This window comes from Xiphophorus hellerii, chromosome 22, assembly GCF_003331165.1.
Source record: "Xiphophorus hellerii strain 12219 chromosome 22, Xiphophorus_hellerii-4.1, whole genome shotgun sequence".
NCBI classification, from domain to species: Eukaryota; Metazoa; Chordata; class Actinopteri; order Cyprinodontiformes; family Poeciliidae; genus Xiphophorus; species Xiphophorus hellerii.
In genome coordinates, this window is record NC_045693.1 from 9,471,997 (window position 1) to 9,496,801 (window position 24,805).

At 38.5% G+C, this 24,805-nt stretch overlaps 1 protein-coding gene across 3 annotated transcripts; it reads left to right on the forward strand.

The window, feature by feature from the left end:
* Positions 1-114: 114 nt before the first annotated feature.
* Positions 115-24,036, forward strand: heatr5b (HEAT repeat containing 5B). 3 transcript variants are annotated; one of them, XM_032553413.1, is made up of 36 exons: positions 115-185; positions 1,986-2,142; positions 2,228-2,439; positions 2,968-3,076; positions 3,170-3,319; positions 4,082-4,253; positions 4,326-4,483; positions 4,737-5,031; positions 6,958-7,113; positions 7,197-7,447; positions 7,529-7,640; positions 7,727-7,879; positions 8,567-8,666; positions 8,744-8,853; positions 8,941-9,104; positions 10,210-10,385; positions 10,517-10,622; positions 10,697-10,887; positions 11,661-11,820; positions 11,907-12,096; positions 13,542-13,711; positions 13,798-13,945; positions 14,379-14,558; positions 14,640-14,894; positions 16,225-16,406; positions 16,487-16,555; positions 16,665-16,844; positions 16,923-17,163; positions 17,641-17,877; positions 17,998-18,125; positions 18,875-19,019; positions 19,101-19,373; positions 19,449-19,673; positions 20,666-20,817; positions 21,398-21,611; positions 23,203-24,036. In XM_032553413.1, the coding sequence occupies exons 2-36, from the start codon at positions 2,017-2,019 to the stop codon at positions 23,508-23,510; spliced, it is 6,198 nt and encodes a 2,065-aa protein (XP_032409304.1). In that variant the 5' UTR covers positions 115-185; positions 1,986-2,016; the 3' UTR covers positions 23,511-24,036. The 3 variants fall into 3 exon arrangements, with proteins under 3 accessions (XP_032409304.1, XP_032409306.1, XP_032409305.1); XM_032553415.1 differs by having other exon boundaries at positions 4,737-4,986; XM_032553414.1 differs by having other exon boundaries at positions 131-185; positions 1,989-2,142.
* The last annotated feature ends 769 nt before the right edge of the window (positions 24,037-24,805 follow it).

Here is a 24,805-nt window from a genome sequence, read left to right on the forward strand (position 1 = left end):
ATGTATTAATACACACCATATATAATTAAAGTTTAATACAAAGCAAAAGTTGTAAAACTTTCTTTTGTCAATTGCACGAATATTTATCAGTTATGTTGGTTTTTTGCATAGTTCCCCACCGGAAGTACTTGTTTGCAACGCCGCTGATATTTTGTCGTCATTCATCCTGGATCATCGAAACACAGGTAGTATTTGTATTTTATCGATATTTAGCTTACATTTTAGCATGCTGTTGTTGATGTCGTGTTTTATTGGATATCTGGGAGTTGTGATAGACTTCAGAAAACATCTTAAAGCCCCGGTTAACGCCGTGTTACCGGAGTTCAGCTTGTTCCTCATAGGAATCAGCTAGCTAGCTGAGGTTGCTTCAAACAGCTAAAAACTGTCAGCGACTGTCAAAGCACAAAACAACCCAAAAAGTAATGTGTTACTGCTTCTAAGCTTTACTTTTATGAAACACAGACGCCATGTAAATGAAGCTAAGTGTCCGAGAAATGATAGACATTTTGAGCTCATTTAACCGGTTTATTTATAGCTTGTTCAGATTAGTTTATATGACGCCAAATCAAAGTAAATCTCAAGGTTTAACAAGACAAAAAAATTAGTTTAGGACATACATGAGCAAATTTAATTAAATTCAATCCAATTCATTACAACATGATGCAGTCACATCAAGAATCATATGGAATTACAAAATTTAACTAGTTATAATGCAGTTCAAAGTCAGGAGATCATAAAACACCAATTTGTAAAAAATCATCAAAGGAAGCCCAGTAGATTGCATTGAGTCACTTATTTCATAGAAATCCCTCATCTTAAGCAATGCATGTGGCAACAGAGGAGAGAAACCACTCCCATTTAACAGGAACCCCCCAGTAGAACCAGATTCAACCTGAGCTGTTGCAAGCAGCTAGATGTTGAAAGAGCCAGAAGCAGACATAGGAGAAAAACAGAGTAGCGCTGGGTCAGGAGTTCTCTTTATGGAAAAAGAAACACAGTAAGGCTGCAGTACATCAGCAAAACATACAATATGGAAAAACGTTGAATGTTGCGATGATGATGTGACATTATACTGGAGTGTTGACATGGGCCAGTATGAGAACTACCACAGCTTTATGATATTACTGTATTTACACCAACGTCTCTAACTAAAAAAGTGCAAAAATAATCTAATTGCTTTTGTTTAAAAAAAGAAAAGCTGCAACTATTCCTAAAACACTGACCCAGTCGCTCCCATTGATGCAGACCGGTTGGCAACTTGGTGCTAAAGGCCTTTGCTAGGGGCACATTGACTGTTGTAAGAAGAAACAAATGACTTTCTGATTGCAAGACAACTACTCTACTCAATGTTCCACAGTCAACCCAGTTTTTACCATTATAATAATTTTATTTAGAACATTTTTGGTCATTTCAATGTAGTAATAAGGTAGAATCAACACTTTCTGCTGCTAAACAGACATGATGCTCAAATTTGACTAACTGTAGTTTAAAACCAGTTATCTTACAAAGAGAGTTGACTGGCTTCCCTGCAGCATGATGCTGCCACTACCATATTTTATTGTTCATTTTCACACTATGACCATCAATGTTTGTTTTTGAACTGGAAAAAAATTATTGTGTTGTAAAATATAGGAGCCCTCCTTTCACAGTAATAAGTGGGAGGAGAGCAGTGCTGCTTTACGCTTTCCTCCATAAAACAGGAGGAAACTCCAGTCACTCTGGGCTTTTCTCTGACATTTCATTGAGAGGACTTTAAACTCTTTCATCATTTTGGTGGTTTTGGAACATTAACTTGCTAAGACGCCTGTTTACCTTGGTATCTGTAATGCCTTTATATGCAAGACTTAACAGGGTAGCAATTAAAAGAAGCTGGAAGTTTCATAATTTGACTTTTCCATTTTGTTTCATTTTATTTTCTGAGATTCTAGCTAATTACCAAATAATCAGAAAATTGGCATTTTATGCTGACAATGTACACTTTCTAGCAGACGAGGGTGAACAGTGCTGATCCTCACCATGGAGCTGGCTCACAGTCTGCTGCTCAATGAGGATGCTCTGGCTCAGATCACTGAAGCAAAGAGACCAGTCTTCATCTTCGAATGGCTTCGATTCCTGGATAAAGTGCTTGTGGCAGCAAATAAGGTGATTTGTCATTGTTAGTGTTGCTTTTTTTAAGTAATTGCCTTTGCAGGCCTCCGGTGACTTTAATTATGTGCTTGAATGGCAGGTGGATGTGAAGGAGAAGCAGAAGAAGCTGGTGGAACAGTTAACAGGACTGATCAGCAGCGCCCCTGGACCACCAACTAGAAAACTGCTGGCTAAAAACCTTGCTACTCTCTACAGCATTGGCGATACCTTCACCGTGTTCCAGACTCTGGATAAATGCAATGAGATCATTAAAAGCAAGGATGACACACCTGCATACTTACCAACAAAACTGTAAGATACAGCATTTCGGAATATTTACAGTTTATTAATAGCTTCTTGACATTTACAAGGACCTCTTATTTTTTTCATTACTGCTTTCAAAATTCAAGCACATACAACTGACCCCTCTCAAAGGGTATTAGCAGTTAAGCCATGCATTAGTCTGCGGTATAATAATTTGTGTTTAAAAGGGAGGATTAAGTTAGAAGGAAGAGGTGTTATGTTTTTCTTTCTCGCATTAATGGAAAATTAATCCTACATTAGGATTTAATGGTGCAGTTTATTTTAATCCTGTGTTTTATTTACATGATGTTTATTTTCCACATTTAGCCCAATATCTCCACAAATCTTAGTCTTTTGTATTGGGATTTTAAGTGATGGACATATACAAAGCAGTGCAGCTTGTAAAGTGGAAGAAAAATTTAACTAACCCTGATAAGAAAGTTTGTCTTTATCATATCTTTTTTTCTAATCATTCTGAGTTTTTGTAATGATTTTTGCTTGCGTATAGCAATGTTTTGGTTGGTATTTGTCTCACAGTGCTGCAGTGGCGTGTGTTGGAGCATTTTATGAAAAGATGGGCCGGATGTTGGGAAGCTCATTTCCAGACACCATTAATAATCTCCTGAAAGCTCTAAAGAGTGCAGAGGTAACTGAGATGTTTTGTTTTTGACATAACTTAGTTCTTTACTAGAGGGCCATTGTGTAATATCTGTATTATTTATTTTAATGAATTCTGTAGTCCCAAGGCAGAGGAGAGATCCTGCTCAGCCTGCAGAAGGTGCTGAGTGGACTGGGTGGAGCTGCAGCTTCATGTCACAGAGACATCTACAAGAATGCTCGCTCCCTGCTCACAGACAGATCCATGGCCGTCCGCTGTGCGGTAGCCAAGGTTAGTATCTGGAAAACACTTCAAAGAATTGATTAAAAAAACAATTAATAGCTATATTCTAACTGAATAATTTAAAACCACAATTATATGAGAATTCTAACATTAATCTAACATTTAAGTTCTTGCTACAAAAACGGCCTAATAGTGTAACTTGTTTAAAAGACCCAGTAATTTCTTGAAATCTTTCATATTAACTGTACATCCCATAAACCAACATCACTCTTAAACAGTCTATCATGTATGACATCTGGTCTCGTTTATCAACAAACTGCTAAATGCTAAATACAGAAATGAGAGTTATTGGGATCTTTCCTCTTGGCAGCTGTTAGACTATATAACCAGCAGCCAACAAACTATAAAATACCAAACCTAAGCTGTACTATTTCACTTGATGTGCAATATTTGTGTACGTACACTTACTACATAAATTTAAAATTTTTGCAGCAGCTTTCTTAGCCTTGATTCTTGTATAAAGCCATTTTTTTACACAGAAATAAAATGCATTGTCTTAAAAAGCTGAATGAACATGCCTATGTTTTCAGTTTTAAACACCTTTCTTAAGATTAAATAAGCAAACTTTGAGTCTTCTTCTCTCTGTAGCAACTTTCAAATTGAATAGTGGTGTAAGTCGTAAGGGCTCTTAAGTATGTTGGTGTCTTCACTGTTCATAATTAAAATCAGATTAAGGAGTTTCTGAATGACTAGTCAAGCTGAAAACTTATTTATTTACAAAATCTCACATCTTTCTTTTTGCCCGATCAGTGCCTGCTGGAGCTGCAGAATGAGGCGGTGTTCATGTGGACGACAGAACTGGAGAACGTGGCCACTTTGTGTTTTAAAGCCTTGGAAGGCTCCAACTATGGTGTTCGGGTGGCAGTGGCCAAACTGCTGGGAACCGTCATGGCAACGGCTCTTTTGCCCAAACAAGCTGCAGGTACCTGAGCTGGGTCAACAGGACTCTCTATACAGACTCGTTGTTTCCAACCTGTTTTTTTGTGACTCCCAGTGATGCGTCAGAACGTGAAGCGGGCCACACTGGACGAGGTTCTAGAGCTGATGGCCACCGGGTTCCTAAGGGGAGGATCTGGCTTCCTGAAGAGTGGAGGGGAGATGCTGAAGGGTGGGGCGTCGGTCAGCAGGGAGGTTCGAGTCGGGGTCACACAGGTAGGAGGGATTTTTTAGAGGGGAAAGAATTTAAGACGGTTCCAATAAATCCGTCCATTCATGCTCACTCATGGACGGACAAATGTTTCCAATTAAAACCTAACTACTGCAGAACTGTCTTCCATAGATTAATAATGAATGTTTGTATTTATGCTTTTGAAAATAGCTAAAGGGTTAGAAGAAAAAATTTACATGCAAATGTGAGAATCTGGTTTTTGTCCAACTTACCGGTCGTTCTCTTCTCTGTCCTCAGGCTTACGTTGTCTTTGTGACCACACTGGGTGGTCAGTGGCTGGAGCGCAATTTTGCCACATTTCTGTCCCACGTTCTGGACCTCGTGTCTCACCCGCGGGCCACCCAGACACACGTGGAAGCTGTGTACTCGCGGCGCTGTGTGTCTTTCATGCTGCGTGCCACCTTGGGGGGGTTACTGGGAGAAAAAGCTCAGATTGCCGCCGGCAAAGAAATCTGCCAAGCCATCAGCAAACAAATGAGGGCTGTGGGTAAGGAGGATGGGGGGGAAATATCACGGTTCAGAGCATTACAGAGTAAGTACTCATCCATTGTTATCATATTTAATTCTTTCTGCATTCACTTTCCAGAATCATTGCATGTTTTGCTTTTGGGTGGACAGAGTTTGCCCTACATGCCTCTCCTTTTTCTAGTTTGGCTTTCTGTCTTTTCTTCTCTAGGGTGGCCCTCTTCCTTCTTCTTTCCATCTCTTTTTAACCACAAGCAGCATCATAATGTCAATACTATCATCCATCAGCTACACAGCTCATCTACTATTCATTCTTCCATTATTTCATAGTCATCATGGCTTTTTGTCTGCCAGTTTATGCTCTGCTATTGCTTTATAATCCCTAAGGAGCAAATAACATCTTCCAACTGTAAACATCTGGCTTAGATCAGCAAAAAAACTGCATGTGCCTCCAAATTTACAGCAAGGCATAATTAGGTTTGCAAGTACACCACTAGATAGTTCCCATTCTCCCTTACACAGCATCACATCAGTGTCTTTTTAAATCACCATTATCTCATTCAAAAGGATGATTCTTACTCTGATTTGCTGTGCAACCTCTTATAGGACATCATGCTGTTGTTGATAACACAACTTAAAAAAAATTTACTTCACTGTTAGTTTTTCTCCAGATGTTATTCTGGGCTCTTTGTTGTTCACTTTATACTTGCGGCTCAAGCTTTTCCAGTCAGTTTGATCTGTGAAACTCCTTAAAACAAAAAAACTGTAAAAAATGTTTGTGGCTAATTGGAAATAAAACAATGAGATCTGAAGCCTGGTGGATTTCTTCCACAGATCAAGAAGCGGCTTTAAATTTGATCCTTGAGACTATTTTTAATCTTTGTGTGATTTCTCCTGACTGTTGTCTGTCTGGAGCTCAGATGATTTCTACATATTTAAAATGACTAGTGTGCTTTTATTTGTATATTTGATGGCACAAGAGTTTTTATATATATTTCATATTTCTGTAACAGAAATCCTCAGAACTCCAAACTGTAACACAGTCAGATTTATAATATTTGGACAATGACACCACAGTTGGTTTAATGTACAAATAAAGCATGTTATAATAAAATAAAATATAATTTAAAGATAACTGAATAATAATAATGACTAAATGATCAAACAATTGTAATATGACGTGGTTTTCTTGTGAGCATTCATAACCTGTTTAGAGATCATTAAACTTTCATCCAAGATAGTTACACCAATAAACAATAAGATTATTGCTAGTAAAAAAAACTTTCTCTATCTTTATTCTATATTGATAGTGTCTATAATACATCAGAATCTTAAGGTGTAGTTAATGTCACTATTAGAATAATAACAAATATTAACAGACCGAGATAATAAGCAATTTTATATAGCCTATGTCGACTTTCTTGAAAAGATAAAATTATAAATACTTCTGGTAGATTTAGATTTGTTATATTTACATTTGTTCATTCAAAGAAGTTTTTCAGATTTTTTTCTTTCCTCCTTTAAATCTGTATTTCCTACACCCTCTATTGTTTATATGATTATTTTAAATTAAGACCAACATTCTGATTTATTTGGCTCTTTTCTTCAACTTGAATATTTTTTATGTTGCTTGAATACATTTTAATCTTATTAACTTTAAATGTATCTGACGATAAAATGTGTCAGTGTCCAAATATTTCTGTGTTCAATGGTTCAACCACATGATTTAAGAGCCTAATTGATGAATGTGTGACAGCAGTGTGTAGTGGTCCATTAAAACTTTTAAGGAGTTTTTTTCCAGTTATGATATAATGATTATGATTATCTTTAATAAATCAAAAACTTTCAAATTGTTGTTGATTTTAAGCCACCACATCCATCAATGCTGCACACATTCTAAAGAAAATGATCTTTTTATGAATTTTTAACAGTTAAGAGTAAGCAACAAGCTTGAATTGCTTGTTTGTTTTTGTTTCCTGCTACGTTCTTTCAGAGGCGGTAGTGAACGACATCAGTGGGGAGAACAAGGCAGGGGCAGCGGACGTCTCTGCCAGTCAGCATGTCATGGTGTGCGCCCTGAAAGAGCTAGGCAGTTTAGTCCAGAGCTTGAGTGCCACGGCTTCTCCGCTCATCCAGGAGCCTTCGATTGGTAAGACGCATACATCAACATGAAATCCAACTTTTGTTCTGTAATTTCGGAGTGAGGATTTATGCTAAATATTTACATTCAAGGGCTTCTGGAAACTGTAACCTCGGTGCTGCTGCACCCGAGCATGGCAGCGCGCCTGGCGGCTGCGTGGTGTCTGCGCTGTGTGGCTGTGGCTCTGCCCTATCAGCTGTCTCCGCTGCTGGACCGCTGCGCTGAGAGAATCAACAACCTGAAGAGTTCTCCAGAGGCCGTGAGCGGCTACAGCTTCGCAATGGCCGCTCTACTGGGAGGTGTACACCAGTGTCCACTGGGTATTCCTCACTCCAAGGGCAAGGTGTGAAAAGTTTAATTTCTCTCACTTTTAACCGCCTCAAGTGTCTTTAAATACAAAGCTAAATTATTGCTCGATCTGTAGCTGGTGGTGAGCATAGCCGAGGACCTCCTGCGTACTGCGGCTCAGAACAGCCGGCTGTCCCTGCAGCGCACGCAGGCTGGATGGCTCCTGCTCGGGGCCCTCATGACTTTAGGTGAGTCTCATAAAAAAAGCTTTGAGCTGTTTGCCTGTAGTTTCTTCTCCCAACTACCTTTGATCTGTGTTTAAATACATTTACAGGTTCCTCACTCGTCCGTTACCACCTTCCCAAAATGCTGCTGCTGTGGAGGAATGTGTTTCCACGCTCCCAGAAGGAGCTGGAGGCTGAAAAGGCCAAAGGAGACTCCTTCACCTGGCAGGTCACTTTGGAGGGCCGAGCCGGAGCGCTGTGTGGTAAAAACCTCTCCTCTGTAGACTTTCAGCCTTCTCCATTAACTCAGCTTTCTTAGGGTTTATTCACACCAGCCATGTTTAGTCCACTTTAATCCTGCTCCAGTTCATTTGTGTGGAAAGTCTGGTTTGTTTGGGGAGATGTAAATGCACGATCAAACTCTGATGTTGACCAAAAAGAAAACTCTGGTCCACCTAAAAACCTTTGTGTGATTAACCTTCTCAGTTTGGTAGAAGTGAACTCTAATGTTCAAATTCATATTTGGAAAACTGGAAGCAAACTGTAGCGCAGGGCATTCTGGGTAAATACAATGAAAGCAAACACAAGTGTCTATTGCTAGCAAGAGAAATGGCTTGTGGTGTTTTACCAGAGACAAAAGAGAAATCTTACAACTGCTAAAATATGACACCACCCATTTTTGTTTATATTTTGTGACGAAGGAAGTTGTGCTCATGTTGTCTTCTTAAGAAGTTTCCGTGTAGTTTCCGTCAGTGGTTGTTGGTGTAGTGCCACCACAGTTCACAGGTTTTCTAAAGGGTTTGGCTTGTTTGACCCAACGCAACGTGAAGGCGAACCAGCTGAAAATGTAACAAATGTTGCAATTTTGGTCCCCTTTGAGATATAGTCTACCAGACTATTGGGTATTAAAACATCCTTATCTTTGACTTGTTTGTTTCTCTTTTCTGCAGCCATGCGTAGCTTTGTGGCGCACTGTCCCGAGCTTCTCACTGAAGACGTAATCCGTAGACTCATGACTCCCATTGAATGTGCAATGACCATGATGTCACAGTGAGTGTGAAATTTCTTCACCAGTTGAAGATGTTAAAGGCAGAGACACGTGATGACGATTATTTGTTGCTTTTCAGGGTCCCTGCCATCACTAAAGTCCATGGTGCTCACTTAAAAGCAAGTGCAGCAATGGTGAGACTCAGGTTGTATGACATCTTGGCCCTCCTGCCTCCTAAGACGTATGAAGGTAAAACTGTTGCTTTTAAATGATTCTGTGCAAATGTTGCAGATGTTTTTTTAAGGAACTGTTTTAAACATTGTAATCTTTTTGCAGGCAGCTTCAATGCTCTTCTGAGGGAACTGGTGGCAGAGTTCACTTTGACTGACAACTCTGCCAACACCACCACGTCACTGTTGCGCTCTTTGTGTCACTATGACGACAGTGTGCTCATGGGCTCCTGGCTGCAGGAAACTGACCACAAGTCCATCGAGGATCAAGTTAGTTCAGATTACCTCTGACATTCCTCCAAAATCCCTCATTTATTGACTTGGAAAAGTACGAATACACTTTTTCTAGGGCTGGGCGATATAGCTTAAAAATAAAATAGCTGATTTTTCATACCAAATTTGATTTCTGATTTTAATATATATATTTTTTCTTTTTGCAATTCTGAAAAAAAAGATTACAAATAAAAAATATTTTCAAAAAAGTAGGTCTTGTGCATGCTGATTTTGCTCTGAACTATGAAAACCCAACAAGTGTTTTGGGGAAAAAAGAAATCCAGATTTTCTTAAAATTAAACCTTCAAAAACTAAAATTTGATTAATTGATAAAATTGATTTATCGCCCAGCCTTATCTTTTTACGCATTTAATCTCACTAAAACCATCAACTTCAAGGGGTTTTATGTAAGTAGTGTTAATGTATTTGGAAACACATATTTTTTTTTTTTTTACAAATAAAAATGTGAAACTTGTGACTTGCTGATACATTTATCATTTTTTAATCTGATGCCCCAAAATAAAATCCAGTGCAGTAATTTCCCTTTAAAAGTTACAAAATTAGCAAATATCATCTTTGTTCACCTGTTTTATTTAATTATTTTACTAATGCAGTTGTTCTGCAACAGCCTCAGAAATGTGTCAGAGAGTGTTAGTAAAGAAACGGCATCATGATTGGACAAACAAAACCAGAATTGAGCTTTTTGGCCTACATGCAAAAAAAATGGTGAGATGAGAAACTAAACAAAGAGCAAACTGGAAAAACTTTGTCCAAGTCAAAGTCCAGAGGAAAATATGGATAAAAATTATGTTTAAAGACACTCACATTCCAATCAGAGAAGAATTTAGCCATTTTACAATAAAAAATAACAAAAATGTGAGCCTTCAGGTGTGCCAAGCTTAAAGAGGAAAAACTCCTAGGACTTACAAGAGGAAGAACGTTGTTCTTCAAAGTCAGAAGGACTAAAAACATACATGCCTGTCACACTTTTCAGATTTTATTTGTATAAATTTTGAAAACCAAAATGAGTTTCTTTGCACTATAGAATATTGAGCCTGTAGTGTTGTTTTTTTAACGCTATTGTAACTCTGTTTGTCTGTAGCTGCAGCCCAACAGCGCCTCTGGCAGTGGCGCTCTGGAGCATGACCCCTCGTCTATTTACCTGCGTGTTCCCGTCGGTGAGGCCATTCCTGGGCCTCTGCCTCTGGGCGTGTCTGTCATTGACGCTTCCGTTGCTCTGTTTGGCGTGGTTTTCCCTCACGTCTCCTTCAAACACAGGTGAGTAGTAAAGCTGTCATATTATACATTTGTAAATTGGTTATAATAGGAAAACTGTATGGAGGGCTCTTGGTGTTGACTCTCTTACTATTTAACTTTTTCTTGTTGATGTTTTTATTGGTTTAATTCAGGCTGCAGATGCTAGACCACTTTGCAGAGTGCATAAAGCAGGCCAAAGGAGTTCGACAGCAGGCGGTCCAGCTGAACATCTTTACTGCAGTCCTTAGTGCTCTGAAGGTAAAGAAACAGCCCATATGTCCTCTTAAAACATGACCATTGACACTGTCGTTAATATCTGGTACTGATTGAAGGGTTTGGCTGAGAACAAGAGCACTTTGGGCCCAGAGGAGGTGCGCAAGTCAGCTCTGGCCCTGGTGATGGGAGCTTTGGACAATCCTAATCCCATTTTGCGTTGTGCTGCTGGAGAGGCTTTGGGCAGGATGGCTCAGGTGGTAGGAGAGGCCACATTCATCGCCAGAATGGCACAGACCAGCTTTGACAAGTAAGAATATTGTGGAATTTTTTAATATTAAATAGATATGCAAGAAATTAATCAACTAATGATTAATTGTTAATTAATGGTTGAAAAGATTAAAATTAGCTCAAACTGATTAACTAATAACTTCCGCTTAAACCTTCTGTCAGTGTTGTAGTGTAGTACCACTGGTCATCCTTAAGAAGAGCCAGTTGATACGGAAACAAAGATGGTGGGTCCATACCAGAACAGGAAAGAGAAACAATCCAAACATAGTCCGGTTTGGGATGCAAAATGCATTTTATTTGGTTCTGTTATACATATATACTTGAGTATATATGTATATACTCAAGTATATACATATATACTTGACATATATCCTTAAGTATCACCTTAATGGCGCTCAGTTGAGCATAGCATGAAGAATGGCAGAAGAATGTCAACCTCTCATTCAAAAATTACTGATGTGTTACGAAGGAGAGTTTGTGATGACAGAAAAGCAGAGGGATAACTGAGAAAGTTGTAATATGATGGAAATAAACATGTTGAAGGTTGATCTTGAGTTAATGCACTTCATGCAGCAAAGCTTTTACATTCCTTCAAGAGCAACCAGACAGTATGAACATATCACATATTTTCTATTTTTATTTTTCTACCTGAGATGTTCCTGTTTTTAAAATGTAATATTTTTTTTAGATTAACTATATTTACTAATGATGAACTCAGTAATTAATAACTTGGCTAGAAATCAGTTGATGAGAAAAAATAATTTTGTTCTTGTCTTTTCATTGTGACTGAAGGCTGAAGTCGGCTCGTGATGTGGTGTCAAGAACGGGCCATTCATTGGCTCTTGGCTGTCTTCATCGATACGTCGGAGGGATCGGCTCTGGGCAGCACTTGAAGACCAGTGTCAGCATCCTGTTGGCTCTTGCTCAGGATGGATCTTCTCATGAAGTTCAGGTATTACACAGGAAGAGAGGATTTTAAAATCAGCATATAAAATGTTTGTTTTCAAAAATTTGGTTTGTTTCCTCTTCTTTCATCAGACTTGGTCTCTGCACTCTCTGGCTCTTATCGTGGATTCTAGCGGGCCAATGTATCGAGGTTACGTGGAGCCCACGCTCTCCTTGGTGCTCACGCTGCTCCTTACGGTGCCGCCTTCTCACACAGAGGTCCACCAGTGTTTGGGTCGCTGCTTGGGAGCTCTGATCACCACTGTTGGACCAGAATTACAAGGTAAGTCTGGTTAATTATGCCATATTTCCTGTGTTAGAACAGTTTTCTTTTACACTGCCAAAACACAACATCTTGCCAAGTATTTTTGGTCTAGGTTCTAGTGCAAATATCTTAGTCTACTTGAAATAAAACAAAACTAACTTACAAGTAACTTTTTAGCAAGATATAAGAGCTTGTTTTAAGTAATTAATTCCTTAATGTTGGTGAAAAAGTACTTGTTCCACTGGCAGTTTATTTCTCTTAAAACAACACATTTTCCTCTTGTTATAAATGAAATAATCTGCCAGTGGAACAAGAGATTTTTCCCATAAGTTATAATATGGGAAAATGTGATAGCTTTAGATTATTTTACTTACAACTAGTACTTTTGTCATCAATATCAAGATGTAGGAACAAGCTCCAACATCTTGCTGAAAAATTTGTTTTGTTTTAATTCAAGTGTACGAAGAAACAAAACCAAAATACTTGTTAAGTTTTTGGGGTTTTGCAGTGTATATTTTGGTCAAAAGCTATATTTTGCCAGCAGGTGGCAGTAACAAAAATTTTAAACCTAGTATTCCAGTATTCTAAACTCACCTTTTAAAAATGAATATCTTTTAATGGGTATTTTTGCTCACTTCTCTTTTACCTCCTTTATCTGCATAAACAATATTGTTAGATCAAGGACTGATGCGGAGAGAGTTTCTAAGGTCTGCTGCATGGCAAAGAAAAGCTGATCCACTTCAGAGTAGATAAAGATTTGAGTCTGTTATGTTAAGCCATGGTTTTAATTAAAAGTGTGCCAGTTATCATAAAAAATAAACATTTTAACTTCAATAAATGTGACTGATTTAAGAGTTTGTAGAATGATTATGGCGCAATTTGCCCCTTTCTCCTCTTTGTACCCTCCTATTATGCCCCTGTGTTTCCAATTCTTCCCCTTGGTGCCTTTAAATCCATACCCATGTGCTTTTGCCATTGTATATTAGTTAATTGTATCTTATATTGTTCTGTGTAGTTTCATTTTTTTATTAGTTGTAGTCAGAAATAGTCATAAAAATGATCAAACTATATATAATTTAATTGCATAAACTTCTCTTAAAAACTATATGAAATATAACAGACTATTACCTCTGATTAATCCAGAAAAACTCAATGTGATTCTCTTTTGGTTGTTATTTATTTGAGTCATAAAAATGTTTCTTTCTAACATTAGCAAATGTGCAGAACACACATTTTTTTATTAACTCTTAGTTAATAAAAGAGGTTCACAACGCCCCCAGGTGGGATCAAACTGACCCACTCAGGTATTCATCAACATAAAAAATGAACTAATCCAGGGAACTTTGATTGAACTAAGATATAAAGATTTTTATTAGTCCTTCTGCCATCATCTCCAGTTGTCTGCGTCATTTGATTGTTAAAAACAGCTTCCTTCTGGTTTTCTAATTAATTTGTTTCTCCAGGAAATGGAGCAACTATTTCCACCATCCGCTCGTCCTGCCTGGTCGGTTGTGCCATCATGCAGGATCACTCTGACTCCCTGGTCCAGGCAGCTGCCATCTCTTGTTTGCAGCAGCTGCACATGTTCGCTCCTCGACACGTGAACCTGTCCAGCCTGGTGCCCTGCCTCTGTGTAAGATGCACGTTTCACACCGCAAAAGAGTACAGACTGCGCTGATTTAATTTGGGATTTCTGACTGTGCTCTGGGATTCCTGTAGGTGCACTTGTGCAGTTCTCATTTATTATTGCGTCGTGCTGCCGTAGCATGCCTTAGACAGCTCGCACAGCGGGAGGCCGCAGAGGTGTGTGAGTACGCCATGAGTCTGGCAAAGAAAGCAGGAGATGGCAAGGACAATGCAACCATCAGTGAGTTGGATAAGGCCAATCTAATGGAAAAACACAAAATCTTGCCATGTACTTTTGCTATAGTTTCTAGTACAAATATCTTACTACATTTGAAATAAGACACAACTAAGTTACAAGTAACTTTTCAGTAGGATGTAGAAGCTCATTTTAAATCAATATTTCCTTATTATTGATGATAACATATTAGTACCACTGGCAGACTATTGCACTTATAACTAGTCTTTTTCATCATTATTGAGTTAAACAAGGTTTTTTCTTGCTGAAAAGCTATTTGAAAGTTAGTTTTGTCTTATTTCTGGTGCACTAAGATATTTGCACTAGAGAGTAGACCAGAAATACTTGGTAAGATTTTGTGTTTTTGCAGTATCCTGTTTGGTAATATTGGCTCACTGAGATGCTAACTCTTATGGTGTTGTCCTGGTGTGTGGTTCAGATCTAAATATAACTGAAACCGGGTTGGAAGGCGTTCTGTTTGGCATGCTGGATCGAGAGACGGACAGGAAGTTGTGTTCTGACATCCATGACACACTGGGGCACATGCTGTCATCTCTCGCTGTGGAGAAGCTTTCTCATTGGCTCAAACTCTGCAAAGATGTCCTCGCGGCAACAACGGGCAAGTTCTCAGATTAATAAGAAAAACCTAATGTGTGTCTTTAAAATTATTGTGTCATAAAACGCCCTTCTCCTCTTTCAGACGTGGGGGGAGCCGTGGCATTTGAGGTGGAAAAGGATGAGGAGGACTCTGAGAAAAAAGACGAGATGGACGACGACACCATGTTCACAGGCCTGGGTGACGATGACAAGTCCAAGCCCTCTGTGGCGCCTCGCTGGGTGACGCGGGTGTTTGCTGCCGACTGCTTGTGCCGCATCATCCTGCTCTGTGAGAATGCAGACAAGGCGCACTTCGACCTGGCAACTGCTCGCTCTGCTCAAGCAAAGAACCCCAAAGGTACCATTCTACCACCCTGCTGATTTATGCTACGAGTTTTTTGTTGTTGTTTTGCCTGAATATCTACAGTAAAAGGTCTTGCCTCTGGGGAGATCTAGGTTGCGGAAAATAGTTTGTCCATGTTTGTTGTGAGTAAAGACTGAACATGGCAGGAGATGAGTAAGCAGAACTGGGAGAGTTTTTCCACTGTAATAGATGGAGGAGCCTGTATTTATGTTAGCTACTCTAAAACAAGCAAGATACGTAGATAATGGATGGATAAAGACTTGGAAAAGTTATTCATACCCTGTATTTTCCTCATGTTTTGCCTTGTTACAGTCACTAATGTCTTTGTGTTTTGGTGAGACAGACCAAACCAAAGGGATGCATAATCCCTAGAAGAAAAATTATGTATAATTTTAAAACAATCTAAAAAATATGGCATGCATTTGTATGGAAATACTTTGTAGAATCATCTTTCCTTACTACTACAGCTGTGAGACTTTTGGTTGATGTCTCACCTTAAATATCTTGACACAGACTAGAGTCTTTAGGGTGCTAGAAGGTGAAAGCACAGATATGACAGGAGTCAGGACATACCAGCTGTAATACTAAATTCTTGTAAAGCACATGAACGCAGAAATAACAGTAGATAGATTCCTGCTCTCTTCTGGCATCACAAGAACCCAGAGGACATCTGCTGCCTCAGAGGCACTCAGATAATTAATTTAAGTAATTTATTTTTTTTTAGATTGTTACCTACATGTGCCAGGAAAGTCTGCTCTACAAAAAGGATATCTCAGGATGGTTTCCCTTCTGCCTGATTGATTTGATTAAATCAAGAATGCATCTGGCTGTTTCATGTGCAGAATACAAATGCACACCATTCTTAGATTTTTCTTTGTAAACCAGCTACTATTTTCCTTCCAGCTAATAATGAGTGGGTTGCTCTAATAAAACACATTAAAATTTGTAGTTTAAATTTGAGAATATGTGTAAAATTTAACATTTTTGCAAGCTACTGTAATTGTATGAAAAAGGCACCTCTGTTGGAGCAAACATTATTTTTTTGTCTTAAAATCAATATTTGGTGTTTTTTAGTCCTGAGTCCACACTCTAAAATTTTGAAAGTGGATCTTTTCTTATGTGTTCAAAAGCAGAAGATCAAAACACTGATTATAAAATCAGACACAGAGTTGACAGTGAAGAAAATTAAAGCTAATAACATGTCATGATATTTATTTTTCTTTGTTGATAGTGACAGCTCACTTCCCCCTGCATTGATCATTTATGAATTGGTTTTTATTATTCACAAAGGTTGTTGTTCCTTCCTGCATCTCTGTCCATTCAGGAGATCTGTTGGTGCTCCATCTGTCTGACCTGATCCGTATGGCCTTCATGGCAGCCACCGACCACAGCAACCAGCTGAGGATGGCTGGTCTGCAGGCCCTGGAAGACATAATTAAAAAGTTTGCGTCCGTACCAGAGCCTGAGTTTCCAGGTCATGTTATTTTGGAGCAGTACCAGGCCAATGTGAGTTCTCAGTTAGTAAAGTTAGAGAAAAAAGAGAAATGACAAAAACGTGACTTTGTATGCAAATTATGTGCACTTAGGTTGGTGCTGCCCTGAGACCTGCTTTTTCTCCTGATACACCATCTGATATAACAGCAAAGGCATGCCAGGTAAGACACAATATTTATTTTTTGTATTCAGTTTTAATACTTTGCGCTGTAAACACACCCTAACAGGGAGACTTTTAGAGATCTATTTGACCCCAGTGTTTGTCTACAGGTATGCAGTACGTGGATTGGTAGTGGTGTAGTCAGCGACCTCAATGACCTGCGGCGAGTCCACAATCTGCTGGTCTCCTCGCTGGACAAGGTGCAGTCTGGGAAGAGCTCCTCCAGTCAACTGTACAGTGAGAGTGCCACCACCATGGAAAAGCTGGCCGTGCTAAAGGCTTGGGCCGAGGTGAGCTTCAAAATGACAGAATGTCTCTTTTTTCCACAGAACTCAATCTGATCGTGCTCGCTGCTCTGTCTTGGTCAGGTGTACGTAATGGCAATGAAAATCAAGAAGGAGGCAGAGGCTAAACCTGCCAAGCCGGTTAGAAGGGGAGATGAGGATGAAGACGAGGATGACCTGGGTGCAGATGTGCTTCCTCCAGACAGCCTCATTACCTTAGTGCAGCCGGAGCTGCCTTCACTGAGCCGACTCTGGCTGGCCATGCTGCGAGACTACGCCCTGCTCACTCTGCCTGCTGAGTTCTCAAGTCAGCTCCCACCTGATGGTACACAACTGATTATTTACCACAAAAATTAATCTGAAATGTTCAATGTTATACTTCAACTGGGGAGATTTTGTTTAATTAGCTAATAATTAGGTTTTATTGTTCCATTTAAACTTGTGTTTATTTAATTTTAAGATTTTTCAAACCAGATTTCGACTATTTCTATGCGAAGAACCTTGAAATATTGTCAACTTTGCATTTTTGATTTAATTTTTTTGTTCTTATGTTTTTGTTCATTTGATTAGGACCGACTTATATTTAGTGTTACAAATTAACCATCACTTTTTAACCAAGTCCACAGCTAGGCTTGTCAATGTAAAATATTTCTCTACAAAAGAGAAACCTCCATTTAGGTACAAAAGATTAAAGAAGACATATTACTGTCACAGCTGGACAAAATGCACTAACTGTGTTGGTTTTGTGATAAATTTAGTTGTCCAAACACATAATTTCCATTGGATGTGTGTATCTTCATAGGCGGAGCGTTTTATACCCCAGAGACAATAGATACAGCGAGACTCCACTACCGCAGCTCTTGGGCCCCTGTGCTGCACGCTGTGGCCCTCTGGTTGAACAGCAACGGGTTTGAAGTTAATGATAATCAAGAGGATCTCTCATCAACTCCTTCCAAAGTTCCCAATGCTCTTCAGGGAAGCTCTTCCTCAGCAAAGATGCTGGAGGACTTGGTTAAAGACAGAATGCATCTTATGCTGGGTAAGAAGTCACTTCCAGCCGGATTCTTCTGTTTTTCACATTCAGCTTGAAGATGTTAGGAAAAAATAGTGAACAGAACTATGAACTGTTAGTGGAAGATGTCCATGTTCTGTCACTCAGGTGTCAGCATAGAGTTCCTGTGCTTCCCGCGGCCCGAGGAGCCCATCGAACACGTCATGTCCTGCTTGCAGGCTCTGTTTACTCTGCTAGAAACTCCTTGTGCTAAGACACATATGGCAGAGGACCAGGTACGGAAAAATTATATATATTAATGTGTTGAAATAAAATCAGAGGCGTTGCATATAGTCTATTTAGCTAAGGCATAATATTTTTTATTTGACTAAAATTTAATTATTTTTTTTCTTTTTAAATTCAAAAGAACATTTTTGGAGTAGCTATATAAATACATATATGAGACCACAAACTTCTCTGTATTTTTCAGAGATTTTAAATAGACCAAAATTGAGTAGTGCTTAATTGTGAGGTGGAAGGAAAATGGGGAAATTGACTGTAAAGTTTTTAGAAATAAAAATCTGAAAAAATTGTGGCATGCATTTATGTCAACAAACCCATCTGAGAAAACACATTTAAAAACCACCTTTCACTGCACCTCCAGCTGCAAGTATTTTGGGGTTTGTACAAGTATAGGGTAGAGTCTGTCCTTGTTTGCAGCATAACTTGAATGGGGAGAATATGTCGTCATCAATCAAAATCAACTTTAATGGCCAAGTTTGTGGAAAATGGCAACGACTTTTGACTTGTGCCACGTCTTCTTAGTATACAGATGGGCCTTGAGTTTGACATATGCTCCAGATCCTCCAGCTTTACTGTTGTTGGCCTGGATTCTATTTTTGGGTATCACAGGCTGTATACAAATTTATGGTTTTAGTAGCTCTTTATGAAGCTCAGTGGAAAGAGTAAGTCAGATGAAGTAATTTTCTTTTTTTTGCATTTCACACGGCATTTCTGATGAACTGTTCCATCACCTCTAATGTAGCTGCTGGCAGTGGAGCTCCTGAATGTGCTGCACAGACTGCTGCTGACGCGGGATCCTCCTGCAGTCCAGCTTCAGGTCACAGCGGTGGTGCAGGAGACCATCAGAGCTGCAGTGGACCACCTACAACAACAAAGGGCCAACAGAGGTCAGGAGTACTGTGCTAAAGCCAAGCCAAATATTTCTGGGATTTAATTTTTGTAACTGATTTTTTTAATTTTTTGGTCAGGCAAAGAAGATGAAGGTGAAAAAGATTCTCTGACCGGCATAGGAGAAGGCGGGGACACGGGAGAGCTCGTACCTGGCAAGTCTCTGGTTTATGCAGCCATGGAGCTGCTTGTGTTCATCCTGGTTCGCCACATACCGCAGCTTAATTCCCGAGTGAAGGAGTCACCTAGCCATGCCCCTCTGAGGCCTCAGAGACTACCAGACGAAAGCGCACGGCTGGTGGCAAACACGGTCTCCATCCTGGCCGAGTTGCCTTCGCTGTGCTCTCCTACTGGTGAGATCTGAAGACAACAGGCACAAATGCATCCAGGAAGTTCATTCTAACTTATTGGTATTTTTGCCTTGACAGGAGCAACAACCATTCTTCCTACAGTGCTTTTCCTAATCACGGGGGTCCTTAAGGAAACTGCAATTAAAGCTGCTGACAACTCTGTGCCTGTACCTGTATCAGCGGCTCTGCAGGGCATTAAGACCATCATCACCTCACCATTGGCCCGGGAGGAGAGCATTCAGACTCAGTGGACCACCCTGGTCAGGAGCAGCCTGGCGTCTGTGCTTGAATACTCTCATCCAGGTAAAGCAAACACATAAATGTACTAGGGATGCAAGTTATTGATTGAATTAACTAGATCAAGTTGATTGTTAGTTGATCTTATCAATCAAATAACAATTTGCTCATAAGGAGTCATGTACTTAAAAACCAAATTTTCTCTTGTATCAAGAGTGCTGACTGTCTTTCTACGACATAAAAAGCTAAATTTTTCATAATAAACTGAATTTTCAAAAAACTTTTACATTTTAGCATTATTTTGTGCCAGCTATATTAAATGTATACTATTATAAAATTATGGTTTTCATGCATGATTAAACTTAAACATATTTATTAAACATAACAAAACAGGAACATATTAGGTTGCTTAATAGAAAAATAAAAGATGAGAAGAGCAAATATGTGAAACACTTACAGAGAGCTATTCATACAGAAGTGCCCTCTGTGGTTTCTCTTGAAGGAATGTTAAAACTTCACTCCATGAATTGCAGCTTAACTCACAACAGCCCTCAAAATCAACCTTGCTTATTGGGATCATGTTACAATTTTTCTCTGTTATGCTTTCCATTTCTAGCACCTCATTCATTTTTAAATGAGAAGTTGGCACTGCTCTGTTTGACTGCTATTTAGGTGATAACTTAATTAGTTTGTCAAGTATCTATTTCAAAACAGAATCACATAAAGTACAATTTGCTTTCCACACCTGACTGTTTGGACCATTTCTTTTTTCTGTTCTGGAATGGCCTCGCCATCTTTATTTCTGCATTAACTGGCTAAGGGATGACCAGCAGCTTCCTCTGCTGTATGGCGGCCAAACTACAACACTAACAGGTCTAAGCAGATACTATTAGTTGATTGGCTGGAGCTAATTTTAATCCAATAAACCATTAATCGACAATTAATTCTAAGTTGATTAATTGTTGGCATGTAAATTTTAAAATGTAAGTTTTCTGACCATGAGACAACGTGAACTCTAATTATTGTGAAAATTTTACCTTGTGGTTTTATCTTTATAGATGAGTCCAGACCTGACATGGATGAAGTCAGTATGTTGACAGCAATAACTCTCTTCCTGCTGTCAGCCAGTAGTGAGCTGGTGGGAGTCATCGTCCTGCAGAAAGGCTGCATGGACCGCTTCCGAAATGCCCTCAACTCTAGTGATCCCTGGGTAAGCAACGAAATGCACATAAACTATGTCTTGCATTTTGACACAGTACAAACACAAATTTGAGCTTTTAAGGGAGTTATAAATAAAAATAAAATCTAGAAAGTATGGAGGATGTATTGAAAAGTGCATTTTGAGATCTTCATATCGTGGAACACTGTTTTATTACCTAACCTTGTTTTAAACTTTTCCATAACTTCATTCCTGACATGTTTTCTATGCTCAATGGAACTTATCAGGCTGGTGGTTTGCATGTTCTAAACAGATGTATTTAGATAAATTACACACAGGTGGACTCTATTTACTTATCACTTGACTTCTGAAGAAATTTAGTTGCACTTTATTAGATTAAACAACTAAAAGGGAATAAATGAAAAAATATATATCACACTTTTTGGATTTTTATTTGTAAAAAAAAAAAAAACATGTTCCTTCTATTCTCCAATTATTCACACTATTATTTTTGTCTGTCATGTAAAATTACAATAAAACACATGAATTGTGTCTCTATTGTAGCAAAACGTGAATTTTCGGAAAAAATCGTATTAGTTATTGGTGAAAAAATTAACTCTGGTTGCCACAGGTTCAGGCCCGGTGTTACCAGCTGCTTCTGTCAGTGTTTCAACACTCCAACCGAGCTTTGTCCACTCCTTACATCCACGCCTTAGCTCCACTCATGGTGGAGAAGCTAAAGGCGGTGGAACGCAGTCGGCCGGGAACTGCTGCTGAGCTGCAGGCTGTGCAGGAGGGAATCAGGGTCCTAGAGAATCTGGTCAGCATGGGTGAAGAGAAGAACAGTAAGTATAACTTTACTTAATGAACCTCTCAAGTACCCTATGTAGCATGTACATATTTTTTTATGAAATCATGTAGCCTACAGTATGTCTGCTAACGAACTAAGCCCAGTGCTTCTGACTGTGTGCTCTAGAGCATTAACGCATTAGATTAAATTTAGAATCAAAGCACCGGTTCACTGTCAGTTTTATTATTGATTTTGATATAACATTCATCATACTGTACAATCAGTTCTCAAAGTTATTTATCTATTGTTATTATTATGAACATTTCGTTTTCTTCCAGCAAATGAAATGGCTTTTTGGAGGTCTAACAATTCAAAAACTCACCAAATATTTTACAGTGCTCAGTCATGTGTAAAATTTACATAATTTACATTTTACAAAAGTTGCAAGAGAAATATCTCAAAAGTGACACCTGACAACTTCTAAAACACTTTCCACATTTATCTTACAGAGCTATGAAATATGGTACAATTGTAGAACTTCCCAAGGCCCACAGAAAACTTTTGTGCTTTTGTTGCTTTACAACAAATAGTGTGTCTGGCATACTGAATAGAAATTGCAATTTTGACCGATTTTGATCCAGTTGGATTTTGATCGATCAGCTTGATATTGGTGAGTTTGCTCATAAGGCACAGAGGATGTAAAGTTTAAAAAATCCTGACTTTTTGTGCGTGTTGAAGGGGTTGTTGCCTGACCTCAAACTTACACTACACATCAAAAAATAAACATTTTTATTACTCCTAGAAGGAAAATCACAGAAGCACAAAACATGTTTTGATTGGTCCTTAGTATGTTCCTAACAAAACTTAATAGTCAAATGCTACATGATCCAAGCCCCGCCCCCTGACAGCCTGAAATTTGATATATAAATGTAATGTTTCAAGACCTGCAATAAGTGTTTTGGAGTCATAGTCCAAACTCCACAGGAAGTCGGCCATTTTGGTCCAAACCTGCCATTTTGTGCCTTTTACATGGAAATTTGAACAAACGCCTCCTACAGCTTTTGATTTACAGACTTCAAAATGGGCCGTTACAATCTTTAGATGTTGGAGATCAAACATTATTCATTAAAGACAAAGTTGTTGTAACTTCCACACACAAGCTGGGAGCTGTACCAAATTTTCTGTCTCATCACAGACCGGCACTGAACACATTCATATGGTCATTTACTGACATCACTTCAGCCCCACACCCTGATAACAGGAAGTGTCCTCCTTTTACATTCAGACTTACATTTCAATTTGTTACTGATGACAATTTGCAAGTTGATGTTGAATCATACCCTGAACAGTGAGTGTGGGAAATTTTAAACAATAAGAAGACAAGATACCATGCCCATATCTGCCATCAGAGCATATCATGTCACATGGTAAGAGGAAGTGAGAAAAAAATCTGAACACCTGAAAAATGTAAAAATTTGCAAACCAAAATAATTATCAATGAACACAGAATACATACTTGGGCCAATGTGATAGTCTAGGTTTGCGTACTTTGCGCCATATTAAATGGGTTTTCTCGAAGTCTGAATTCTAAATCATCTGTGCTTATTGTTGTTAATGTTTGATGCATGTGTCTGCTTGTTTAACAGGAGTGCAGCTGTTGGCTCTTCTTGTTCCTACTCTCATCTCTTACCTTTTGGATGAGAATGCGATCTCCTCCGCACCTCAAGTCTCTAAAAACCTGCACGATTTTGCCCTTCAAAACCTAATGCGAATTGGGCCTCTGTATCCAGCTGCCTTCAAGACCGTAATCGGTGCAGCACCTGAGCTTAAAACGCGTCTTGAGTCTGCTATTCGAGCTAACCAGGCGAGCAGCAAAGCCAAAGCAGCAGCAAGGCAAGCTCAGCCAACTGTGCAGGCTGCGCCGACTATTAAACTCAAGACGAGCTTCTTCTGAACACATCAATGTACTCTACCCTCTCAAAAGAGTTTATGCTGTCTGTCTTTTTATTTTCCCTGATGACAATGTACTACTTACCGTATCTGCTATTCATTACAGTTTGTTAAATGTATTTATTTATTCTTCATCTCAACTTTGTATTACAGTATCCTTAGTCTAAATGGTAATTTGTAAATAGCATCAAAGAAACCTTTGAATGTTCACTTTAGAAAACTTACTTTAACATCTCAAGTTTTTATTTAATGAATGTATCACATCCAGACTTGACTTTTTCCCCTGTGATTAATATCATTTAAAGGCTTAGGTTCAGCCATGTTGTTTCTCTTTAGCGATTTTCTCCACCATTTGATAGTTATGTTTTCTCACAGATGTAATTTTATGTATTTGATAAATTTGTGCAGTATGTCACATTCAGGTCTGCTGATTTCCATCAGTTGTTTTAGCTTTTATTTTTTACTCTTAGTTGTGGAATCCAGAAAACGATAGAATAAAATGAGAATAAATATATATATATATATATATATATATATATATATATATATATATATATATATATATTTATATATATATATATACTGTATATCACTTTATTGAGCCAGATTTGAGATTTTGCAGAATTTCTTCAAATGCTGTATTTCTTTTGCTAATAATAGGTGTTGGGGATATTTTGACATTTAATGTTTTTGTTTCAGATTGCATTAACTGCTATGCCTATGAAGGAATTTTAACCCTCTTTATTATTTACTGCTAGTAATCATGTAAACATTAATTGCTTACTTTATCATTTTTGGGAAGTTTGAATAAAGTTTCTTTCACTCATTTCTGTTTCTAAAATTTGATCGACTTCACATTATTATTATTATTAGTCCAGAAAATAATTAACTGAATTGTAAAGAAATATAATAAAAAATATACTAGAGTAAGGAGGAAGAATGAAGAGGCACGGAATTCATGTTAGTTAAGGTGAAGCATGACGTTTCCACAGCAGGTGAGAAAGCCATGTCATCTGCTGATGTTGCTCCACTGTGTTTTATTAAGTCCAAAGTCAACACAGCCTTCTACCAAAAAAAATTAAGAGCATTTCATGCTTCCTTCTGCTAACAAGATATACAAAGAGGATGATTTACATAAAACAAACTGGGCTTTGTAAACATGACAGCAGAGCCACTGGCTGATTACCTAAATCCCACGCCACACAAAATTCTGAGTGCTTCTCAGTAGGCTTGGATTTCAGTATTACAATTTTTTTTTTTCTCTTCATCTTATGCAATAATCTGATTTTCTGGAAAAAT